This window comes from Podarcis filfolensis (assembly GCF_964270895.1).
Source record: "Podarcis filfolensis genome assembly, chromosome: 5".
NCBI lineage: Eukaryota > Metazoa > Chordata > Lepidosauria > Squamata > Lacertidae > Podarcis > Podarcis filfolensis.
This window is the reverse complement of record NC_139608.1, coordinates 42800198-42825705: the sequence shown is the minus strand read 5'-3', so window position 1 is coordinate 42825705 and position 25508 is coordinate 42800198. Positions and strand designations below refer to the sequence as shown.

The 25508-nt window shown below is 41.4% G+C and overlaps 1 protein-coding gene across 13 annotated transcripts in view; it reads left to right on the top strand.

The window, feature by feature from the left end:
• BTRC (beta-transducin repeat containing E3 ubiquitin protein ligase) overlaps nt 1-25508 on the top strand; it is a 134698-nt gene that overhangs the window by 21040 nt on the left and 88150 nt on the right. For 7 of the 13 annotated variants that reach the window (XR_014548595.1, XM_083615334.1, XM_083615339.1 and 4 more), the window contains one exon: nt 9415-9522. The exons of the other annotated variants lie outside the window; for them this stretch is intronic. Coding sequence is in view for 4 of the 7 variants with exons in the window: in XM_083615334.1 (XP_083471460.1) it covers nt 9415-9522 (108 nt within the window). In the remaining 3 variants the exon portion in view is untranslated. The remainder of the gene's footprint in view (nt 1-9414; nt 9523-25508) is intronic. 13 annotated transcript variants of the gene reach the window in all.

Genomic DNA, 25508 nt, shown 5'->3' with positions numbered 1-25508 from the left:
TCTCTTACGTAGATTATGGTACTCCCCCCACTCCCAAATTGATCCAGTGGGTGGAATCTGGACCAACAGGTACAAATTGCAAGAAAGACGATTTTTGACCGAAGACTAGGAAAAATTTCTGATGGTGTGAGCTGTTCAACAGTGGAATAGGCTGCCTTGGTGCTGGACTCTCCTTTTGTTGGAGGCTTTTAAGCAGAGGCTGGATTGCCATCTATTTGGGATGCTGTAGTCATTTTGTTCCTAGATGTTCTGTTCCAATTCATATGGGAGGAATTCAGTGTAGTGCTAAAGAGATGATTCCATCAGTGCAATCTTTTTAGCTTTCCAGAAAGAACAGTCCCCCTCTCCCGGCTTGCTGTTCTGGAGGTTCCCCCAGCCCAATTTGGGGGTGAGGGTAAGTGAAGAGCAAAAGGGCCTGTATAGTGCTAGCAGAAGACCTAGTGCTGGCTTGCACTAGTGGAACTCAGTTGAATCCAGCCTATGATTCTACATCTAACTGTGTTCCGTGCGACTCACTCCCTGGTAAGTGTGCTTAGGATTGCAGTTTTACTTTGAGGCAAGACTGTAAAGGACCACATTCTTAAATGCATAAAGTTGTGGTCTCTATGCAGCTGAGGTTTGGATGATAGTTTATAATTATACAACAAGATGCTCTTCAAAGTTTTGCTTTTCCCTTTCCCCGTGAAGCTTCACACACAAGGGATGCAACTCATACCTCAGTGGAATTTACTAAATAATATTTTAAAATGTCTTGGCTGATAGAAGAGTCATGCTGAAAGGAGCCAAAATAATTACTAATTTGATAAGCTAAGCCTGGCAGGGTAATTTTGTCAGACAAGGAAAAGCCCTGTCGTGTTTTATCTATCCCATGACAGAGAGAATGCAGAAGAATACAAGGTCAAGTTGTAGTGTTATAGGAGTTTGGATGGGTAGTCTGAACTCCAAATTAATTTTGGCAGTACTCTTTGATTAGGAAATTGAGCAGTGCAGTGACAAAATAAATTTAAGATGACAATTGCTGTTTAGTTCAGGCACTTTGGAAAAGTTGGGGAAAGTAGGGGGCATTCTTTACTGGTAGAGATATGAGTGAACATCACTAACTTCAATTTGCACATAGTTGGAGTTCAAGAAAAACTGTATTTAATGTCTTGCATACCATTGTAGTGACTGAGAGAAGTTGTCCTTGGAATTCAAACATGGTTGAAATAGAAATGACGTGTGGGTGGAGAATGCTAATATCATCCATATATATGCTAGCCTGTTATAGTGAGGGTACAGTGCGAATTATAAAACCAACAGCCATGTGACACCTTAAAAGACCAACAGTTTTGTTTGCTAGACTATAAGATGCTACATGACTTTTGTTTTTTTGCTGCAACAGTAACTTCACTGACTTTCTGGAAATTCTGAAATTGGAACCCGTTCCATGTAGGATCCTTTGCTTAGAAAATAAAATAGAGTGAAAAGTGCTCCTGCATGGAAGATGTAGTTTGTGTTCCTTTAAGGAGCACAAGAAGTCTGCATAATAGTGTGTTGCACAAGAGGAAGCTGACAGAAAAAATACTTCAGAACAAACTAAAGAGGCTCTTAAAATAATATTTAGTGGCACTATAAACCAAAGATTTTATCACATAATAACCCCAGTCTGTCCCCAAAATGCTGGTGCTGATAGAAACAAAAAGGTAAGTATTTCCACTTAGGTTGGGAATGTTGGCCATAGCAGTTTTGTGGAGATGGTGTTCCTAGAAATTAACTTAATAACCAAAGAGGAATTGATACCAATCCCTTTGTTAGCATTACTGGGCATATGGGATGAGCCCAAGTGAAGATGGTTTGGACGAATAATTGATTCTATATTTGTTGTTAGCCCCCAGGATTGTTATCACAAGAAGGTTTAAGCAGGATTTATGTTATAGTCAAATCTGTTCCATAGCTATTGCTGAAAAATTAACTCAAAATTAAGATATGCTAGTGGACAAACAAAAAAAGATTCATTTTCAAATGTGTGGCAAGAATTTATTTTATGTACATTAATAATGCTAACAATGTTCAAACGGCTCTTGTGAAATATGCTACTATACTGAATTCTAAGTGTCTTTGCAGCTGTAAGTGACAATATTGTAAGACCTGGAGGACATCTTGATATTTATCTATCAAATCTTTTCAGAAAAATTACTATCCCACAACACCAAGGATAATAATTATTTTTCCCAGGGATTGTGAATGAAACAACCCAGTTTGCATTTTTTAGGGTGTGGATGTTTTAATTTTAATGTAATTGTAGTGCATTGTATTTTTTGTTTCATTATTCTTATGTATTCTTTTATGTTGTTGAAGTATATGTTCTTGCTAAAATAAATAAAAAAGATTCAAAAAGAAATGGTTGTTTTGTGAAAATTATGTATTCATTCCCTCACTTGTTGCAGAAGACAACAAGAGGCCTATTGGGTTTCATTCTGCCACATGATATTAATTGTAGCAGAGGAAATGAGGGCAGGGATGTTTGCCATGTCCCATCAGTTGCATTCCAGTTGTCCTCTGTGCGTTGGAGGGCAGCCATCTCTCACTGGTAGGGTTCTAACATTTGCAGGGAGCCTACAACGTCAGAGCAGACTCCCAGCTGCAAACAGCCATCTTCCAGTTTAACAGGTAACATGACGGAGGGAGTTAAAGCATCTTCACTTTGTTGCATCTTCACCTGGTGCCTGGCGAATTTCACACATTGTTATTTAATTATATATACACAAGTATATATGTTAATTGTGTATGTTAAATAATATGAACTATATTGCAAACTGTACGATATTGAAATTTAATTCAGTGTATGGCCCCTGGGCTCTGTGTCGATGTACTCTTGCGGCCCACTTGGTCTGAGAGGTTGGACCACCCTGTTCTAGAGGTTGATTCCTCTATGGGTCTCTGGTGTGGGTAACGCATGGCCCTCCAGATGTTGCTGAACTACAGCTCCCATAATCTCTGGCAATTGGCCGTGCTTGCTGGGGCTGATGGAAGTTGTAGCTTGTCAACATGTGGAGGGCACAATGTCTTCCTCAGCACCATTTAGACCAGGTGTGGGGACCAGGTCTAAAAGGTGCTGAGGGAGACTACAGCATAATTTAGATCAAATTGTGATAACAATTTGGGGTAGGGCAGTAGGATAGAAACACTGATTTCATGATCTTTCTTCCCTGATGAGCAACTCTGTACACACTGTGGTTTGCATTATTTCTTTTGGGTTTTGGTTTGTTTTGGGGGTTTTTACTCTGTAGTTGGCATGGGTGCAAGCAGGAGATACTGTCAATCACTATTTCGGTGATAAACAATGTGGCCCTTGTTTGTGGAGCTGTCAGTGCAGTAGTGAGTTTTTGAAGTACACAGCTTGACCAGGAGTTCTGAGAAGTGCCTATTGAGCTTTCTTAGCACTGAGGCAGTAAATGAAGGTGTCCTGTTGGGTCACTCCTCTGATTTACACACATTGTGTTTCTGTTGAAACACCTGAGGCCTTTTGTTTGAGTTTGTGAATAAGCTTCTTTCAGACACCACTAGCAATTTAAAGCCTGTGCTTTCTTTGGCTGGAAGGCAAGAACAGGAATGACGTTTTCCATTCGTAGATTGGTCTTTTAAAACATAATACATGTTGCCTCCTTTGAAGAAAAAGAAAAAGCCATACCTCTTGAAGTAAATATGAATTTTGTTATGTATATGACAAAAATTATGAATCACTGCATCAAACCTAAGACTATGAATTAGTTGATGGAAGAAACAGTGTTACCCAATATATGCTATATCTATATGTATTTATCTTTAACTTTCAGGATTCTTGTGTAATTATTTCCATGTAGTGATACTGATTTCCTTCATACAAACTTTGGGTATCTTACAGGATGAGCAGAATTCAGTTTCCTTTAAGGGCTGTGCCACATTTTGTATGCTCATGTAAAAACATTTGTACACACCCATTCAGTGGCGTAGCGTGGGGGGTGCAGGGGGGGCCGGCCGCACCGGGCTCAACATCTGGGGGTTAGGGTTAGGGGGTGCAAATCCATGGGTTAGGGGGCGCAAATCCACGGGTTAGGGGGCGCAAATTACTTGCCTTGCCCCGGGTGCTGACAACCCACGCTACGCCACTGCACCCATTGTATGTATTTATATAGATAAATGTGCAATGAAGCTGAATAGGCCACAGCTCCCCATCTTATGTATATGCAGTGGCAAACACAGGTTGTATGTGGCATGTGTCTAAGGACAGTGTCATGAAGAATATTTGAACAAGTGCATATTCTGAAGCTTTAGCATGGAAAGAAACTAAAACAGCATTGGCTCTCCCCCTGCATTTGAGACACAAGACACAGTCCATTCACTCACCTATTCTTATCTTATGAGCACAGTGTGTTACAAGCAGAGAGTACGTGTACCAAAGTGAGGAGTTTGCAAAGCAGATAACTCCAGGTGACTCAAGAAAGTTCTGTTACTTTAGGTTGACTCTTAAAATGCAAGAGAGGAAAACTGCCTCCATTCTCAAGAACAAAGTGTTTGCAGAATGAAAAAGTTTGGAGAGGGTGGGTAAATATGCTGGTAGTATGGAGTCCAGCAGGCACGTCCAGCAGGTAGATAGTGATCTACCGGTACATCACTGGACATCTGTGGTAGATCACTGGTAGATCACTGGCTCCCCCCAAAGAAGCTCAACAAGTTTGGCTCCCCCCCAAAAAAGTTGAACATTTAAATTGCCCTGCAACCCCCAAAAAGGAGCTTTCGCCCTCCCTAAAAAGCTCAACAACTTTGACCTGAACCCCTCAAAAGGGGGTAGATCCCTGGCAGTCTTTAACTCTAAAAAATTTTTTCTTTCCAGTAGCACCTTAAAGACCAACTAAGTTAGTTCTTGGTATGAGCTTTCGTGTGCATGCACACTTCGTCAGATACACTGAAACAGAAGTTGCCAGATCCTTCTATATAGTGAGAAGGTGGGGAGGGGTATTACTCAGAAGGGTGGTGGGAATGGGTGGTTGGCAGATAGCTGAGATGAGCCTGGCAACAAAGAATCTTGTAGCACCTTAAAGGCTAACAGATCTGGCAACTTCTGTTTCAGTGTATCTGACGAAGTGTGCATGCACACGAAAGCTCATACCAAGAACTAACTTAGCTGGTCTTTAAGGTGCTACTGGAAAGAAAAAATTTTTTTTTGTTTTGACTATGGCAGACCAACACGGCTACCTATCTGTAACCAGTCTTTAACTCTGTGAGTAGATCACAGGCTCTCAGGAGTTGGCCACTGGAGTACAGGATTGGGAATTCCCTATGGCTTATTATTACTGAGTGTCATCTATTTACATTTGCTTTATTGAGAATGAGAGGACAGGTCCCTACCCCAAGGGGCATACAGTCTCACAATTGACACAAGGGAGGCAACAGATGAAGAGTAAGGAAATGGAGGGAAAGATGAACAAGGTAGAAATGTGCGATTACACACACACACTTTAGATTTGTTTCAGTAGGCTATTGGCAACAAAGAATCTTGTAGCACCTTAAAGGCTAACAGATTTATTACTGCATATGCTTTTGTAGACCAGAGGCCACATGATCAAATGTATTATGTGTTCTCTTTGGCTTGCCTGTGGGTGTACAGAGGAAAATTGTAAGCTGTGGGGGTCAAATGGCAATGAATTTCAGAAAAAAGCACTGTGACAAGTCGGTTAAATAGGGTATTAAGACTAAAAAATTGTCCCAAAAGCTTCACAGAAGAGGTGAGTTTAAAGGAGGGATCTGAAGGAAGAAATTGGGGGCGGGGATCCTCATGTAAGTTCTCTGGTGGCAGTTCCCAGTACTAGGGGCAGAAAGGAGAAAAGGAGTTGTTTCAGGAAGCAAGAAGGTTGTAACTTGAAGAGTCAAAGGTTTAGATGGATACAGAAGGATAAAAGCACAGAGAAATTCAAGGCAAAGCCACGGCAAGTTTTAAGGTAAGAACAAGAAGCTTGTGCAAAAAGCAGGCAGGATGTTTTTTAGGATTTAAGGAGTGGTGAGATATGTGAATAATTTTTGCAGTAGATGGATATTGGTGGATTAAGGTGACCAGAGAGGAGGAGATTTCACTAATCAAGGCAAGAGATGATCAGTGTGGAGCAGGATTTTTGCTATGAGGACAAAGAGGGAAGGCCATACTTTGTTTGTAAAGAAAGAAACCACATGATTCTGACTGAATCTTTGGGATCGTCAGGCTCTCTAGTATTTCTGCTCACATTTTCTGCAATCTGTGGAGTATTGATATTACTGGTGACTCGGTGCCAATTCTCAAATTGAAGTTTAAGCCACAGAACTCTTAAAATATTGATAGCTGACAGGCCTTGTGACCTGGAGTGGATTGTGAAATACAGTGGTACCTCGGGTTACAAACACTTCAGGTTACAGACTCTGCTAACCTAGAAGTAGTACCTTAGGTTAAGAACTTTACCTCAGGATGAGAACAGAAATTGCAGCATGGCAGCAGCGGGAGGCCCCCTTAGCTAAAGTGGTACCGCAGGTTAAGAACGGACCTCCGGAATGAATTAAGTTCGTAACCAGAGGTATCACTGTACATAGTTGATGGGTAGTTCAGATTTCCCTCATCACCAAGAAATTTATTTGAGAAATTTATTTGAGATAACTCCATGCTAGAAATTACCCTTTTTTTTGGATGGACAGGCTTGGTCTTCCCGTTTGACCTAATTTTTAAACAAGGTGCAAAGTAAGGTTACAAGCTTTATAGCATGTATTTTTCCCTCTGATAAGTGAGACTAACTTCCAGGTAAATGTACACAGAATTGTAGCCTAAGTAGATTAATTGATATTAATGATTAAAATTTGGCCTACTTGATTGGTTGAGACAAAGAAAATGTAGGGCCTGGTATCATGCAAGCTGCATTGATTAGGCTGCATATGCTGTATCTAATGAAAAAAACCTTTAAAAATGAATTTTCCTTCAAATGTTCCTCAAAAACTAGCAAGCAGTTTGCTTAGGGGGTTTAAATTGCTCTACCTCTCTTGCATCAGGAACTTCAGGCAGTTGACATAGAAAGCACTTGTCTAAAAATGGTGATTTATCTAATAACTCTGTTTTTCCACAGTGCTGCAGATCACGGGCCTTGAATTTGTTTATTTTTCTGCACCCATTTCTGATGTAGTTACAACAATTTCCAAACTAATTACGTTTGTTTGGAATCTTGACTTAAATGTGTGTTTTCTACTTGCTTTAAGGTAGGGCTGAGGAATATGTGGCTTTCAAGGTCCTGTTGGGCTTCCAACTCCCCTCATACTTGATCACTGGCCATGCTCACCGGGGCTGATGGGAGTTGGAGTCGAACAATATTTGGAGGTCGGCAGGTTCTCCTGGCCTATTCTAAGGCATTTTCAGGTAGCAGTTGACACCTTTTAAATGACCTGTAACCATTAGGCTGGCAAGGTTGGAGGGTGGGAGGAAGACCTGAATCCAGGAAGGCTTCCAGAGCAGAAGACAAGTGTACAGCTGGGATAGACCAGAGACAGCTGTGGACCTGTTTCTTTCCCACTCCCTTTGATACCTTTTTAAAAATAAAAAAAAATACAGCTCAGATGAAGATTCATAGGCAAAATCTCAAGTCATTAATCTCTCATGGTCCTATCCTTCCATATATGGGTCAGCATATGACCAGCTTGGCCAATAAATGTTAGAGGGTTCTCATATTAAAATCCATTCGGTGCTAAAAATGTGTGTCATTTCCAAAGTTTTACTTTTCACTTAACCAGTGCAGTTTATTGAAAACTAGATGTAACTTTGAAAATAGAAAATTTCCCCCCTTCTAGTGGTCCTGCACATCTTTTAGTTTGCATAGAAAGATGAAAAATCTTCTTGCTAAAAAATATCTAAGCAAGGCCAGCTGAACCATATGACTGCTGCAGGTTCCTTGCAATCTCCTTACTAATTCATTCAATCCCCCCCCCTTTCCCTTTGTATGCAGTGTGACGTTTCCACCCTTCATTCTGCTTACATGGCAGAATTATTCACCCCATGCTGAATAGTGACTCTGCATGGGAAAAGACAGCAGGTGAACTGGAGCCCTTATGCTTAGAGCAGGGCAAAAAAATATTAATTGATTAATTGGTGTAATGAATGGATATATCTATAATTGTTAGAAAAGGATGCAGCGTGCTGAGGGCAGATGACATCTGCGTGAATCTCTTTATATAGGCAATATCTTTGAGGCACTTTTCCAAAGAGTAAATTACCTGTGGCATTTGGTTAACAGGAACTATTACCTTCATTAAATACCATGTAAAATATTAACTAAGTTGACATATTGAGCTAGTACACACATAATGCTACCCATCCCTTGGCTGTGGTTAAGGAAGCTGGAGCAGGCAATGGAATATACCGTATTTTTCCATGTATAAGACGCCCCCCCCATGTATAAGACGCCTCCTATTTTGGGGGACTCTGATTTAAGAAAAGGGGGTGGAGGTCTATCCGTGTATAAGATGCCCCCAAATTTTGGACATTATTTTTTAGGGGAAAAACAGTCTTTTACACAGAAAATTACGGTATATGCTCCCTTCCTTACATTTGTAGAACCATAGTTAGAGGAGCCTTTGCAGGTGAACCAGTAATCTCATCCTTCCTCTGCTGCCTGTCTCCAGTAATGTCTTCACAAACCTTAACTTTATTCAGTGCTGCTCATGATTTCAGTCAGTTTTAAACCCTGGTTTGGAGCAAACCTTAGTGTTAGCTATAGTTAACCTACTGTATTTACTAGAGTCTAATGCTCCATCGAATCTAACGCGCACCTCAATTTTAAGAACCTTGAAACCAAAAAAGTATTTGCTGGTTAATGTAAATGTGTCATCAAATCTAATGCACACCCTAATTTTTGCAATGTAATTTGGCCAAAAAAAGGTGTGCATTAGATTCAAGTAAATACGGTAGTTGTAGACATGATGGTGACTAGCTGTGATTAAGACCTGGTGGGGAAGAGAAGGACAAATTTGTACAATTGAGAGCAAGTAGTACACCATGGCTATGGGACTGGCATGATAAATGCCTACATTAGCCAAAGTAAAACTTGTTCTAATCAGTTAATTAATTGCTTAAAAATCCACTAAAAGCATTGACTACCTTACAATAGGACATTCTTGTGACCTATGATGTAACATGACTTCAAGATACTTACTTGAGCTGATGTGATCTTAAGCATGACATGTGTGTTGTGTTTCCTATGCCTTCCCATCCTCCCTTCCTGCTTTTCTCTAAAGGGAATATTCAGGTTGGTAATGTGTGGATATGTGGAAGCTACTCCAATCTCATACGGTCAGCTATAACTCTTCTGAAAACGTCAGCCCCAGAAGTTCCTGTAATCTGTGCCATCCTGTTTCATACAGTCCCATCTCATAGTTGTCCTTTCTCTGCAGTGCTCTATGCCCCGGTCTCTGTGGCTGGGTTGCTCCAACCTGGCGGACAGCATGCCCTCGCTGCGATGCCTCTATAACCCAGGGACTGGCGCACTCACAGCTTTCCAGGTACTCTCTCACTCTCTCTCTCTCTCTCTCTCTCTCTGGGTGTGTCTCCTGCTTGTGCTTTTGCTTGCTTTCATTAACTTTTCCATTAGTAGTAGTAGTAGTAGTAGTAATAGTGGTAGTATTTGCTTCATAGTTGTGTTTCCTTTATGTTGTCCAGACTAATAAATGCCATCCACATCTTGTATAGAACCACAGTTGACCGCTAACGCAGCAATGTCAGATACAGATAGACTTGGAAACTTGTTGCTCAGCTCTAGTAAGAATGCTTGGCCCAAAATGCAAGATTTGGTTCTTACTGCTCACTTTGATCTGGATGGACTACAGTTGATGCCTTAATTTTACTACTCTACATTTAGGGGCTGGTGGAGGTGGTATGTATTCGATTATTAAATATGGATAGGAATACACTGACAGTTGGTGCCTTGTATTTAAGCCAGTTGAGTCTCTGGCCTATTGCTGCTGTCATGTGCACGTACTTTTTCCATCTAGCTGCATGAAAAAGTGGTGATGCTATAGAAGAAAGTAGGGCTGGGGGCCAGGAATAGAAGCAGAACAGCAAACTTTGGACTTTTAATTTTTGCTTCTTCCCACCTACATTAAGTACTTATGGGGGTGTTTTTTCTGTTTCTTGGAACTGAAGCTCAGGGGCTTCCTCACTAGTCCCCACCCCCAGGTTCACAAAACCAGTTTTCTTTCTTTCAAAAAGAGATCTAGGCTTTCATTTACCTGGACTAGTTCTATAGGTGGCCAAGCTGTTCTGCTATTCAGGAAATTCAGGCTTGTTCTTTCAGACATTATCATATGCATTAGAGGATGAGAGCAATTATGCCATTTAAAATAAGAAGAATCCATGAGAACTGTCTTTGATTCCAACCATCAATTCCAATCCATAACACCAAAACAAAAAAATCCTTCAGCAGGTTTCTTGCTGACTTATATTTTCAAAGAATTTACATTCTGCTTTCCTATCTAGCAATACTTTAAACAGATCATTAAAATACAGTTTCAGATCAGCAGATACAAATGCCAAAGGGGCAGTGGAACTGCAAAATTTTCATTGTTGATCAAAAGAAAAGCAGAGATGGGAGTTAAGCAGCCATCTCTCAGGGGGATATTTCTTTACGCTCATCACAACTGAAAAGGTCCTGTGTACCTCATGCTGAGTCATGGGGACCTACATATAAAACTGTTGTGCAAAAAATCTTTCAGAATTTATAGGAGTGTTGGCAGTTGTCCTTGAAGTAGGGTTACAGACTCCCAATTCATTCCTTTTAGGGGGTCAGTATTCATGGTTACAGAGAGATGGACACCCAGATCACGCAAAGAGCCCTCACAGGCAGATTGTTACTCAGAAGAAAAAAATGGTTTATTGTCATTCTCATAGACAAGAACAGAGAATTTCTAGGCTGATCACATTTATGTCCTGTTTATTGGGCTTTGACACTATTAGGAATTCTATAACATTCTACACAGCATTAACACTGGACCTGTTTTGACTAAGCCCATATTTTTAATTTATCTCAAACTTTTTCAGTTACACCAGACTTGGCATTTAATTAATATTACAAAATGATATTAATCCTGGTCCACTCTTCATAATCCCAGCTCACGCCTTTGAAACCACTGAATTAGAGGTATGCGTGAAATAAATAGTACCATGGTGACTATTTAAGGATCGGTATAAGGAAGCTATCCTGGAAGCTGATCTTAGCCAGTTGTGAGGACCTAAGTGACTATATGTAGACTCACAAGAAAAATAGGCATGGTTTGTTGCTTCAGAACAATAAATATTCTGTAGAAATAGCAGTGCAGAGTACCAGCACCTGGGGGAACCTTATGGAATAGCTGCTCCAGCATGCTCCTAAGGCTCATGAATCATCGTGACAGTCAGCTGGATGAGTCCGTAGGTTTGTGGCCAAGAACTTGTGATTTGACTTAATTTTAAATCTGGCTTCTTGCCTTGAGTGATGTGAAAATAGTGCTGACGCATCTTAGATCATTCTGCAGCAGCTCTCCTAGTTGAGCCAATACTTGGCATTGATGGACTCCGAATGCACCCTCTCAGTATTCCGGACATCTGGCAAAGCTGTAGGGAATAGGAAGAGGAGGGTGTATCCTTTTTCATTTTCAGAAATGGAGGCCAAATTTAAATTTCCTCAGTACATTTCTTTCTTGATATGTACAGTTTGAAAGAATTCAGGTTATACTTTCCCCAAACTAGAATTCAGAGGTAAGGGATTTGGTAGCATGTTGAGTATATTGCTTGTCTGCTAAAACTAATAACACATTTTTCCTGTTGGGTTGCTTGTTCTGTTCCTGCCAAAATTATGTGTGTGTTTTAATTTCCAGAGATGACTGTGACAAGCTAGATGTATATGCATTATTTGCAACAGCAGTATATTCTGGTTAAAAGGGGAAATCTGCTTATATGCACCAGGCAATAAGAAATTACTGTCCAGTTTGGAAGGTCAGAGAGATTCTAAACTGTAGCAAAAACAACAGAGCTAGAAACACAGCTGTCAGATGACTTTGCTTGAGCTCCACCTGTTGCTTCAAATCCCCCAAGGGGAAGTGAAATCCACAGTTTCTGCTATGCTGAGAAGCTATGCTGAAGACTTTCCTCATTGCAAAGGTTGATTACAGTCTATGCTTTCAGAATCATTGCTCTATCTTGTTGACCACTCTGAGAACAGGATGCTTGGCCAGTTGGGCCATTGTTCTGATCCAGCAGGGCTCTTGCACTTTGAACAGGCTTTTAGGTGAGGGAGGTTTCATCCTGCCAACTGATAGTGGATACTATGAAAGTGGCAAAGCAGAATTATAAGAGTCCAGTACTAAATTATATTTCATATTTTATATTTTCTTCTGAATTTGTAGAATATTCCTTTGTGATTATGGCTATTGTACTTTTTCCTGTGCATATTTATATTCAACAAATCCCTGTTGGCATGGTGTATCACAGACTAAACAGGCATATGGTTGTTTGTTCATTTTATTCCGTAAAATTAAATGCCACCTGATTCTAAAAAAAGCCCCATGTTCTAAGGCTCCAATAGTAGTGAAGCATCTTTTGAAGAAATTCTTTAGTGACCCGTTGTGATAAACAGAATGCTTTCTGCCCATAATTGGAAGCAAGATGACTCCATAGTCAGAAGATCCATTGACCTAGGAGAAACACAGTGGATTGAAATCCATAGAGTATTTCCAACTCTGGTTCTGCTCCAATGGTTCTAGTAAAATACCTGCAGGATATTTACAGTGAGATTATAAAACCAAATCTTAATTTTGAGGGCTGGCAGCAAAAGCCCATGGCTTCAGCCCCCTAGCTGGTGGCTAGCTTGTCCCCCATTTATGAATGTACTTAGGTGGCTCCCAACTGTTTACAAGACAGCAGAGGTGAGATCTTTGATTGACAAGTTAGAAATGCATTCGATCATTCCCTCTGCCAGTCTCTGGTTCATGCTGTTAAAAATGTCAGCCTCTCCAAGTTTGAATGGCAGCCCGAGGGCCTCCAAAGCTTTTTGTTTTCTGAGATGGAAACACAAATTGGATGTGTGCCTGAGCGCTCCATCCTGGGCTGTAATTTCATCTTTTAGCTAAGAACCACAAGGTACATGAACAAAGCACCCTGTAAACAATAATACTGGAGAAAAAAATAAACAAGGTCGTGTTTCTGGTACGTTGATCCACTGGTGTCCTGACCTCTATCACGTTGAACATCTCCTCTCTGATTGCTGCTCCCTCTGGCATTTCAATGAGAGGGAGAGGCTGACATAGGGGATTTACCAAGATTTAAAGTTGCAGTGGTGGTGTTCATTCCTTGTATTGGCTATGAAATATTGAACTGCCATAGTCTGTGACACTCAGTTTTAAGCAATGGTCCTAGTTTGAAAGGGACACTCTTCAGGCTGGGAGATTCTCTTTTTTTTTTCCTCCCCCCCACAAACCCCTCTCCCTCCCTGACAGAACTGAAAGTAGTAACTGTGAAGGACAGAAATGAAACGAAATCAGCAGTTTGATATTCGTACCTAAACATATCCATGGTGGCTAAAGATTAGCTGTACAGGAGTTTATAGAGCAAAATGAATGAATACATTGCCCGAGGGAATGTATAGTTGAGATTTGTGTGCTGTGCTATTTAAAGAATAATAAAAGGGGGGGGGGGAGGTTTATACCCTTTACTTTTACCCTCTCTGAAATTCTCTAGGCAGACATGACACATGTGAAAGGTACACTGCAAGCAAGTGATTATCTAGCACTTCTAGTGGGGTGGGTGGGATTCCTGCCTTCCTTCCTTCCTTCCTGTTCAGTTCTCACTCTTGCCAAGCTAGGACAAGTGCAAGAATCCCTGCAGTATCTGTTGGCATAACTTGTTATATGTTGCAAGAAAAGCTGAATAAAGTGCACCTACTATAGCATCTGTGTTTGTGTCAAAAACTGAAGATGCAAAAAAGTTGTACAGAAGCTACTGATCTCTGCTGCTACTTCCCTGACCTTGACTACTATCTGTATAAAAGGTAAAGGGACCCCTGACCATTAGGTCAAGTCGCGGAAGACTCTGGGGTTGCGGCGCTCATCTCACTTTACTGGCCGAGGGAGCCGGTGTACAGCTTCCGGGTCATGTGGCTAGCATGAATAAGCCGCTTCGGGCGAACCAGAGCAGCGCACGGAAACGCCGTTCACCTTCCCGCCGGAGTGGTACCTATTTATCTACTTGCACGTTGACGTGCTTCCGAACTGTTAGGTGGGCAGGAGCAGGGACCAAGCAATGGGAGCTCACCCCGTGGCGGGGATTTGAACCACCGACCTTCCGATCGGCAAGCCCTAGGCTCTATGGTTTAACCCACAGCGCCACCCACATCCCTCTGTACGTGGCTCACAACCAAGAGTTCCACATTATATGTTGTTCCATTGTGAAGGTATCTTCTGTAGTATTCAGTTTTGCCAAGGTAGTGTATTCCAAGATAGATAAGCTGCTGTTTGGAAGAAGGAGAGAAACGTAATTGTTTCGGGATTGCGTGATGTTGAAAAACACAAACCCTGACCATTGACTATGCTGGCTGGGGCTGATGGGAGTTTTAGTCCAAAACATCAGGAGATTATCAAAGTGACCAGCCATGCACTATATTATCAACGTTGTAAGGTGTGTCTTTTCTAAAAAGTAAAATTTTGCTCACAGTTTTTTACCTCTGCCCCACCCTCCAACTAGCATGTTCCTGATCACTTCTCACATGTTTATCACTTCAACATTAGGGTGGTATTCAACACATACTCAGAGAAGACCCATAGTAGTTAATGGACTTGACTAAATTTGGGTCATTGGGTCTGTGCTGAGTAGGATTGAACTGTGCCTGGTTGAATTCAACCCTAATGTTACAAATTTTGCATTAAATGTAATGGTAAAAATGGGCCTTGTTCTTAGGGAAATCCTCCACACCACACAAGCATTGGCACCAATTACAAAGAGCCAATAATATACAGATGGCTTCTCCAATAGAATAACCCGTTTCTGTTGATATCAAGCCATATCTTCAGAGGAATTTGGCCACTCTCCAGGTGCCCGGCTTGATTCCATGTTGACCCCCCCGTCAACGACTCTCGGCAAGACAAGGCGAGGTCTTTATCGGCCGATCCTTCTTCAAACGTGAAAGAAGAACACAGCCACTCCTCCTCCCTCACTCCCTGCCATCCCCAGGGAGGGGAAAGAGACAGACAGAAATGTATTTACATGCCTTTATTTCTGTCTTTCCTCAGTGCAGAGAACAACATGTCTGCACCCTCTGATACCCAGCTGCAGAGAGAGAATAACTCCACCCATGTACTTCCAGTACAGGGTCATGTGACACTCTGAGCTAACATCCGGTGCTCAGAGCACATAATAGACTGTCCCTGGTTCCCACGGTACAGTCCCATAACATAAACATCCTGTTTGGCTTTCCAGCCATCTGGAGCACTCAGCAGCATTGCTCCTTTTTCGTAACATCCTCCCCCAAAAGAATCAATGCGTGTTGCGGCAAGCAAAGCGTGATCCAGAGAAGAAAACAAACAGTTGTTATACACATAACACTCCCCTGTTGTTTCAGTTCCACCCTTGGAACTCCCCGCCACTGGTTTCCCCAGTGTACCTCTCTGGTTGTCTGGCTTCCAAGGAACGAGTGCATCTGCACTCCCTTGGCTAGCAACTCTCTGTTGTGTCTTTGTCTCTGACTTAGACACAGCTCCAACCTGTCCTCGGTTGTTTACAACAGCAACACATGCAACAGCTAAATTAGCATACTCTTCTGAGTACCTTTTGGGTGGTTCACCCTTTGTGACTCTCTCAGACCTGCGTATGAGGTGCTGATCCTCTCTGCTCACTGGTTCTGTCTCAGGACTCTTAGGAGAACCAGTTCCAACAGCAAACAGTGGTTCATCCTTCACCTGTGAAGGTCTATCCAATGTGTGAGATTTCCTCTCAATGACTGTGACAACAGAGCTATCTGAGCTATCACTGTCGCTCTCAGTACCACTGTACTCTGTGAAATCATCATCATCATCTGAATCGTCCTCTGTGGGAAATGTGTGTACTATCACTCTCTCCTGTTCAGGAGCACTCTCTAGAAATTTTGTGACAATCACCTGACCAGATTCAGACAAAATTACTCTGTAGAGACCCTTTTCATATCCCACAAAAATGCCTCTGGCATTCTTTACTCCACCTGGAGCTTCTGTCCTCACATGAGACCCAAAAACCTTGAAATGGGCAACAGAAGGTTTTCTCTGGAACAGTTTCTCAAAAGGAGAACTTCCCAACTCTTTCGAAACCTTTCTCACCCACGCATGACAAAACGACATGAGTGACTCCGCCCAGAACTCATGTGGCAGATGTGAACTAAGCAATTGCGCATTCATCCCCTTTTGCAATTCTTTGTTCACTTTTACACAGACACCCCTGTTCCACGCTTCCGCTGAAACAGCAATCTTGTGTCTGATCCCCTTCTTCTGCAGGAACCTCTGGAAATCCTGTAAAAGAAAAATCTGCTTCTCATCTGTGAATAGACAATCAATGTTAGCATCATGCATATCTTTAACTTTGTCACAAAACTCCTGAAACCTTTCTAAGGCTTCCTGTGGTTTCTTTAACACATAAACCCAGACAAAGTTAGAGAAATGATCCACACACACAAGATAAAATCTTGCATTGCCTCTAGATGGTTCTAGAGGACCAATCACATCAGCATACACCCGCTGAAACGCTCTGTCGACCCTGGCCACCTTCTTGGTGCTCGTTTTGGTCACACCTGCAAGAGAAATCAAGTTAGACTCAGAATTACATTCCATGTAATCACTTTGCTCAAAGTCCAACAAATACAGTCCACCTTTCTGTCTGGCAGAAAGATATAACTCTCCATCTTTGAAGATCTCGCAGCTCTTATCATCATAGGACAGTTTCAGTCCTTTCTTTGCAATCTGCGAAACACTCAGCAGATTGAACTTCAATTCAGGAACCAAGTAAACATTGTTTATTGTCAAGTTCAGACTCTTAAGATACACAGATCCAACCCCAGTCGCCTCCAGCTTCTGACCGTTGGCTTGTTCCACAGCGAAGCTTTGCTTCTTAAACGTCGAAAAGAGTCCTCTGTGTGGGGACATATGAACCGTCGCTGCAGTGTCGATAATAAACGCGTTCCCAACATCTGGCGTGGTTCCTTTCGCCATCAAAGCCCTTGCAGGTTCCACCATAGGTTTGGTATGACCTTTGCCTGACGCCTCAGGCTTTGCTGAGCGGCCCTTCGCTCCTTTCGGCTGGCGTGGCTTCTTGCAGCTCCGCTGAAGATGCCCAGCCTGTCCACAATTGTAGCACTGTACAACGTTCAAAGCTACAGCATCCTTTCCAGTAGCCTCATCGGTGGGGGAATTAGAACTCCGTTCCTCCCTCCCCCTGTCCTTTACTTCCAGTGCAGCATGCCGGCTGTGTTCATCCTGAACCACGGCACTCAGGGGCACTCCCCCCTTCTTGGCATCCATGCTGAACTCAAGTCTCAGCTCTCCACTCTCGAGCTAGTTAAAATCCAAAAGCTCCTTTGAGCTGTTTTTCTGCCTCTCAGGCAGGCAATTCTCAAAGCTGTCTCAAAGTCAAAACAACTTTCGCTTTCCCGGCTCTGACTGAGCCAGCCCCAGGTGTCAGTAGTTTTCCACTGCCCTGACTGTCGTTGCTTAGCAACCTTTCTCGGGACGGGAATCCTTATCTACCACAGGAATTCCTGGTATGCAAGCCTTTCTTTCAGAGCTTGTTTTGCCAAACGCAGCTCTCGTGAACCAGAGAATAAATCAATCTGCATTCACACTTTTAGCCCGATATTCAGCATACCTTTTTGGGGCTCCGTTGCTTGGAAAACACCCCCTCTTGGGGCCAGCCGTCTGTTCAGCTTCTGGCTGCAATTTCAGACGTTATCTTCTTTCCTTGGTGCAGAGGATGGCACACGATCCATCAACCTCTCACCTCTCATGCTGATTCCCATGGATCAGATAACCATCCTCTGCTACCATGTGTTGATATCAAGCCATATCTTCAGAGGAATTTGGCCACTCTCCAGGTGCCCGGCTTGATTCCATGTTGACCCCCCCGTCAACGACTCCCGGCAAGACAAGGCGAGGTCTTTATCGGCCGATCCTTCTTCAAACGTGAAAGAAGAACACAGCCACTCCTCCTCCCTCACTCCCTGCCATCCCCAGGGAGGGGAAAGAGACAGACAGAAATGTATTTACATGCCTTTATTTCTGTCTTTCCTCAGTGCAGAGAACAACATGTCTGCACCCTCTGATACCCAGCTGCAGAGAGAGAATAACTCCACCCATGTACTTCCAGTACAGGGTCATGTGACACTCTGAGCTAACATCCGGTGCTCAGAGCACATAATAGACTGTCCCTGGTTCCCACGGTACAGTCCCATAACATAAACATCCTGTTTGGCTTTCCAGCCATCTGGAGCACTCAGCAGCATTGCTCCTTTTTCGTAACATCTTCAACCCTTCATGAATTGCCAGCCTTGTATAATATGCATTGTTCTTCCTGAGATGCTGAATTCAAAGGGCTTGCTAGTAGGGGACCTTGATCATGTTTAAAAGGAAACCTCCTGTGTCCACAAGAGTGGATTTCCCTTCTTTCCTTGTTAGAAGTCAGAAAGCTATTCTGACAAATGACATATGTAGTGCCAACCGGATGGGGTACAGGTACTCTTAAAGCTAGCTCCGAGTTCCCGAGGATTGGTGAACATCTGCTTAGAGGTATTGCAGAGCCCCACAATGCACTAATTGAATTACTCTTTTTCTGGAGTTGCAGACTGTGCTAATTGAATTAGAACCAGCTATAGTGTCTCTGTGTGTGTGTGTGTGTGTGTGTGTGTGTGGGAGAGAGAGAGAGAGAGAGAGAGAGAGAGAGAGAGAGAGAGAGAGAAATGAGCAAAAGCAAAGCTGTGCAGGAAAAGAATGGAGGGAGATGCATGTGGAGAGATCATGCGTACTGTGCTGCTACCTAATGGTCATTGGTGGTACTGTGCAACTACTAGAAAGAGCGAGCACTTTGTCCTTTTAACATGAGGAAGGAGTAGCAGAATTGATGCTCCAATGATTCCAGCACAAGTTTTTTTGAACTTTACGTTTCCGTAATGAGAGTGGGCTTTAGTGATTACACCAGTTTTTTGTTTTAAAAAGCCACTGCCTTTAAAACGTAGCTGCACCGCATGTACTTCCTTAGATTGTAGACTACCCTATTCTTGCAAATATTTATCACCTTAAATGCTCTCAGTTCCTTTATGTTTCATAGCGGAAAATGGATTTGGCATGTGCTACATGGAAAACTCCTGTTAAACGCAGAAATAGGTGTACCCTGTTCTCCTGCTAGTAAAGCCAGTGCCAGAGGATTCTGTTAACGTGTTTGCTAAAGACATTGCTTGTAATTGCAAGAGTATCTTTTCCTTATATCTTTGATGAAACAACAACTGATTAAAAAATTTAAATTTACCACAAATTGAAAGTTTTGATAACGCTTAATTGTCCTTCCTTTTAAGTCATGGTTGGTTACAGATTTAGTGTTCCATATAGAACTGACATCATGCCTCATTCCAAACAAGTACAGATAAATGTGGGTAAACTGTAGCTTTCTTCTTGCAGATGAGATCTAGGTGTCGGTGAACCCCTTCACAGTATACTTTCCTGAGCCTTTCAGCCTATAAATATAGTCACACTTGTCTTATTAATGGACTGTGTCTTCAAAGCTGTTGGTTTTGATGCAAAAATAGCTAAATATATTTATGGATTTACTTAAGATAATTGAGTAATTGCAGTGTGAAATGGGAAATTCTGCTAATTCCCACAATGCTATTTCTTGGATTAATGGTTCTTGCAAAATAATCTTTCAATGGATCTAATAGAGGCTTTGCAATGGTAAAGCTTCATTTCTACAAGTTTTACGTCATAATTATGGACAATGTAAGTATAAAGCATTGTAAATCTACAACCGTTCTGCGTTTACCACTAAGTTGGTAAATGAAAATCTGAAGTTGCAGTTCCAAACTTTTGTGAATTGAGCTTTGCTGAGATATTCATTCAAGCAGAACTTTAATGGGTGATTCATTCTGTGGGATGATCTAGAATCAGAATGACTCAGACTTTCGATGGTTTCCTTTTCAACCCAGCCCTAAACATTTAAAATACAGTAAATTCAACTGAGTTCAGTAGTACTTTTTTCTTATAAAGTATGCCTTGGGCTGCAGTTACTACTAGGCCTTGTTCTTTCAGACGTCGTACCACTGCAGACTGCAAGTGTGGGCCTCACATGACTGAATCATGCTACTTTATACAATCTTCTATCCCCCGTCCATTCACACTGGACACAAGCATGTCAGGGAAAAGGTCGGGCTAGAATCCTTCTCCTAACACCTATTTTGCTATGTGGAGGCAATTTTAGTATGGTGCAGTCTAGGCATAAGCTTACCAATTTAGTGAGAATTAGGCCCTGTACACACTCGCTTGGGTGTAGATTCTTAGACACTAGCCACAGTTTTAAATGTATGGGATTTCTTCCCCAAATTTGCTTTAAATAAATTTCTGTTGGATTAATTTTCAACATCCAAACGTTGCTTTAGGTTTAGGTGCATATGTCTCTCCCACCCCCCACCCCCCCGCTTCAAATGGTGCATCAACAAACACAGTTTCCAGGTTTCTATTTGCATAGGGTTTTGTGGAAGAGAAATCTCTGAAAAACCTGTGTGTCACTAAGCTGAAATGTTAATTTGCCAATCCCAAATAAATAGCATGAAACAGTTTTTAAAAGGAGGGTATCTGAAATGTATATTTATAGTGCTACCCTTCAAGAATACAGTCTTAATTTTGTGGAACCTACAGGTACAACATGAGTTGTAAAGTTGAAGCACCTTATTACTCCATCATTTAGCGGAATAGTATTTGGCATGGGTATCATTCATTAATTTCAGTGAAACATTATTTTTTTAAGGAAGCCTCACTGCCTCCTGCCGGTTGGCATTTACCGAAACGTGTATTTTCTACAGAAAGTCCAAGTCCCCTTAATGCCTGTAGGGGAGAGTTAAGTTGTAAGTGGTAAAGAATCCATTTCATACACTGTGCAAAAAGCTTTTTTAAAATAATCTATTTCTGAACCTAAATTGTCCTGGGACCAGCTCTTGATATAAAAATTCATAGAAACCTGTTTTTTTTCCCTGAGTGTGGTAACTCCTTGCCTTAGTGCTGTAGCGTTAGAATTCACATTGGCCAGGTTGTTCTGTAAATTAAACACTGACAGCTCCCCTCAGGGGAACAGCCAATGTATTTATGATGATGTGCTGATTACACAAAATACACTGCAAGCAGAAAACAGCTGCAGAGAACAAACCTCTTAAAAGAATACAATTACAAATAGCACCCTTAGTATTTCTGGTGGCGAGGGTAAAATACAGCATGTTAATGTAAGTTGTTGTGTGGGGTTTTTTTTAAGTTGGCTTTGCAAGAGATTGGAGATCTGAAGCAGCAGGGGGATAGGGACCTTAAATGTATAATTGGATTTGCATGTAATTCCAGGGCAGCTTGCATGTGTACCCTGTTCTCTACAGTGAGGAAGCACAAGCTCGGGTTTGTGTGTTGCCATTGTCACACCTTTTCCTCTAGGTTTCCAGCTAGCCCTATACACCTCCAAGATGAAACTCAGTCATGTATTGGGTCTAATGGCAAAAGTGCAGCTAGTGGTTGCTTTGTACAATGAAGTACAGTATAATTAGTTGCTCTGGCAAGAGTAATTTGGGGGATGGAAGACCAGGGTATCTTTTAAGATCACGTTGAATAGTAGAGTGGCTTAGTAAATATTGATCTGCCTGTGAGCTGCTCTGTATAGGAACTACAGTTGAAAATGCAAGGTGCTAGGTAAGATGGAAACCATTGTTAGCCTTAGATATCTTGACTTTATTCTACTGATACCATACCTAAATAAAATTTCATAAAATTCCAGGGTGGTTTTTTGCTTGTTTTTTTACATAATAATTCTCAATCCGTTAGGCATCATAGCTCTAGTATAAATTGCAGCTACTTCAATTTACATAATAATTTCCTTTGTATAGGATAATTTCCAGTCTCTCTTATTCCATATTAAATACATTAATCTAATTTACATTCGCAGTTGTTCTAAATACTTCATTCTTAAATTTCATCATGGTAATTAAGCATTTATAAATGAGTGACTCAAAATTCAAAACAATAATTAAAGAGTATTCCAGATTCTTGTTACCAATGCCTCTATTGGAGCTGGAGCTTCCATTCCTGACATATGGTCATCTAGGCTGCTGTTATAGATGGGTTGTCATCTCAACATCTTGCAGTGTGGCATCTAAACAATATACCTAAAGGTGTGGTGGGACTGCAGCACTCACCTGACCTCCATCCTGTTGAGTTGCTGCAGCCTATGAGGACAGAAAGGATGAAGGGTGTGACAACAAGTGCATGATGGTGCAAACACAATAGTCCTGCTGGCGTGTTTGCACTATACTGACCTTGCTGCTGCTGCACGCCTCCCTTTTTCCATTCTGGTATGCTGCAGCGACTCAGCAAGAAGGAGGTGAATGGTGCAGCCCCACGAATGATGCCATCTACTGCTGCCTGAAGGGTCTTTGGTCATTTGCATCCAGTGATAGCTCTTATTTGCATCAAGACTGAGTTCCAATGTTCTAGTTTTGGACATGTCCAAACAACAGCAACAGCAACAACAATGGAATGGTGTTTGACAGCACCAGCACGTAAGAACAGCTTTCTGAATCATGCCAGTGTCCCATGTAGTCCATCATACTGTTCTAACAGTATCCAACCAGATGCTTACAACCACATATTTCATACATTAGAATAAATTATATTTAGTCTTGTGGACATTGAGTACCTTCTGAATAACAGGAATGAAAAAAGGAACCATCAGCCAATGTGTCTATCTGTCTCTGTCCTCAACCACACTCCTTTCTTTTTTATAAGTTCAGTGACAACATTGCACATATAATTTGTTACAAGGTTAGCAAGTAAACAATGCCAGACGCTTCTGAACCCAGTATCAGCCATTTCAAAAGGCACCCTAAGCACCTTATTTTCTTAGATTTATACTGCCTTTCTTCCACCATGGAGTCCAAGACAATGCCCCATCCATGTATTGAAACAGATCTCCTTTGCAAGGTGGGGGTCTCATGTGCCTGACATACCCTAACCAAGACATTTAGAAGGTTATCCTTTATTGTGGCAGCTTTTTGTAAACTGCAGCCTACTTTCTATGCAGGAAGTTTCCTGTCTACTGTGCTCATCTGATGTCATTGATTGGAGTCTACAAAGGCTCATGTTGCACTTCATCAGATACTCTCTGTGGCCAGGAAACTTCCTGCATTTGAAGTAGGCTGTGGTCTACAAGTGCTTATGCCACACCAAATTTGTTTATTTTTTCAGTCCTGCACAATTTTGTCATTTTGGCTGCAGCTGGCTAATTTAACTTCTTTCCTGCACATTTGTTTCTGCACATGGCAATTCAAGGTGATCAGCTGACGCATCCCTATAGAAATGAACTGCACTTGCATCTGTTCAGTGCTTTTCAGCATTGGATTCCAAGGGGGAAGATGGAGATTTCCTGAGATTATAGATTTCTTAAATTTAATCTGGGCTGATGAATTGATTTACAATAGCAAAATGTGCACCAAATGCTTATTCAACAAAGCTTACTATTCCTAAGAGTTTTAAATTCAGAAATGGTAGAATAAGAAAAAAAGACACGAAGAATCCTGAAAAGAATGAGGCTGACTCAGCCAAGGTTTTCACATTGAAGCTTCATTTGGGGGTTGGGTGATCTGCTAGATATCCTCTTGCTGAAGTGTTAGTCTTCAAGGAATTATTTAGCTTAAAATAAAGCTTTCGGAATCAAGATGTAAAATTTCTGGTAACGTTGAAGCTATTAACATTTTAGGAATGGGTGAGATTGAAGTATATCTCACACAGTAGTAAAGCATGTTGCAAATAAGAACATGAAATGAGTTATGCCTAATTTAGGTAGCACATGCTATCTTTCACTTCATTTAAAATTATACATTCTTTAAGGTTTTTTTTTTAAAGAAACTCAAACAATAATTAGAAATATACCTAGTGTTAGAGAAGGAATTCTGCACTCTTCAGGTACCTAAGTGCATTATCTAACCATTTAGCAAATAGGATGCAAAATAAAATAGAAAGTGAAAGTCATCTATATTGTTAAAAACAGAGAGGAAGGTCTATATGTGTTTATCTGTAGAAATAGACTGTAGACCTCAATATGGCCTTGCCCAAATGAAAGAAACATCTGGCCATGGAGAAGTTCTGAAAAGGAATTAACAGACCACATTAAATGAATATTTTGTCGAACTGTTTAACCATGTTGTTATAGCAATCACACTGTTTTTAAACAGGAAGTGTCATCACTTAGTAATGGTCATACTAATTGCAGACAAAACTAGCCATCTTGAACCAGTGTGTCCATGTCCATATACAAAGATTATTTCTCCTCTGATTGGAATTTGTACATTGAAAGACACACAGTTTCTGGTTTATTTTTTGTCCCTTTCTCCAGATTTTGTAAATTTAATTCCCCTCAACCCTCCCCTTGGGCCTCAGAAAAATGGTGGTGTGACTAGAACCTCATTTCCTGCTTTTTTTCCTGGACTGCAATGCAGTGACTATATAGCCCTCCTTTTTGCCTTGCTCTTGCCTCCAACTACTTTATGATGTCACTTCATTACTAAAATCTGATCAGCTTTAAAGCTCAGGTTTCCCCCGCTTCCAAATTATAATGCGTGTGAATTTTTGACTCAAAATCCCAATGACCGGAAGGTACATTATGAGTGCTGTAAGATACTTAAGTGCTTGTTTGGGCACAAGAAATTCTATATATTTCATTATTGAACCAGCATCTATTAAATGTATTCCAGGGTTAGTTTTCTATTTGAATGTGCGGAAAAAGATGCCTAAATTCCATGACATGCATTTTTGTAAAGCTTCAGTTGAGATAACCACACAGAGTTTTGATCAGAAATGCTTCTGTCACCCTAAAATAAACAAAGCAAAATCAGTTTTCTCATCTGTGTGCCTCAAGTGAGTTGTAATGAACTCATATTGGTCTCTTGGCTTTCCAAAACTGTTTTGAGCCTTCCGAGTTTGTCTTGCTCTGACGTTTATCCCATGTGGCAAAGCAGAGTCTTGCATAATCACTCCACTTTAATCAATAGAATAATTGATAAACCAGCTAAGATTTAAACTGATTATCTCCCCAGTGGAACTCCCCTGAGGGCCTGGGCCTCTCTAAATTTTTGACGTCTGTTGTGTACCTTATGTATGAAGTGTGGTTTGAATTATCTGTTTTTATTTGCTTAATGATGGGAGGGTGTTAAAGTCAAATGTTTAATTAACCCAGCAATGGGCTGCGCTGTCTCTTACACATGCACCCA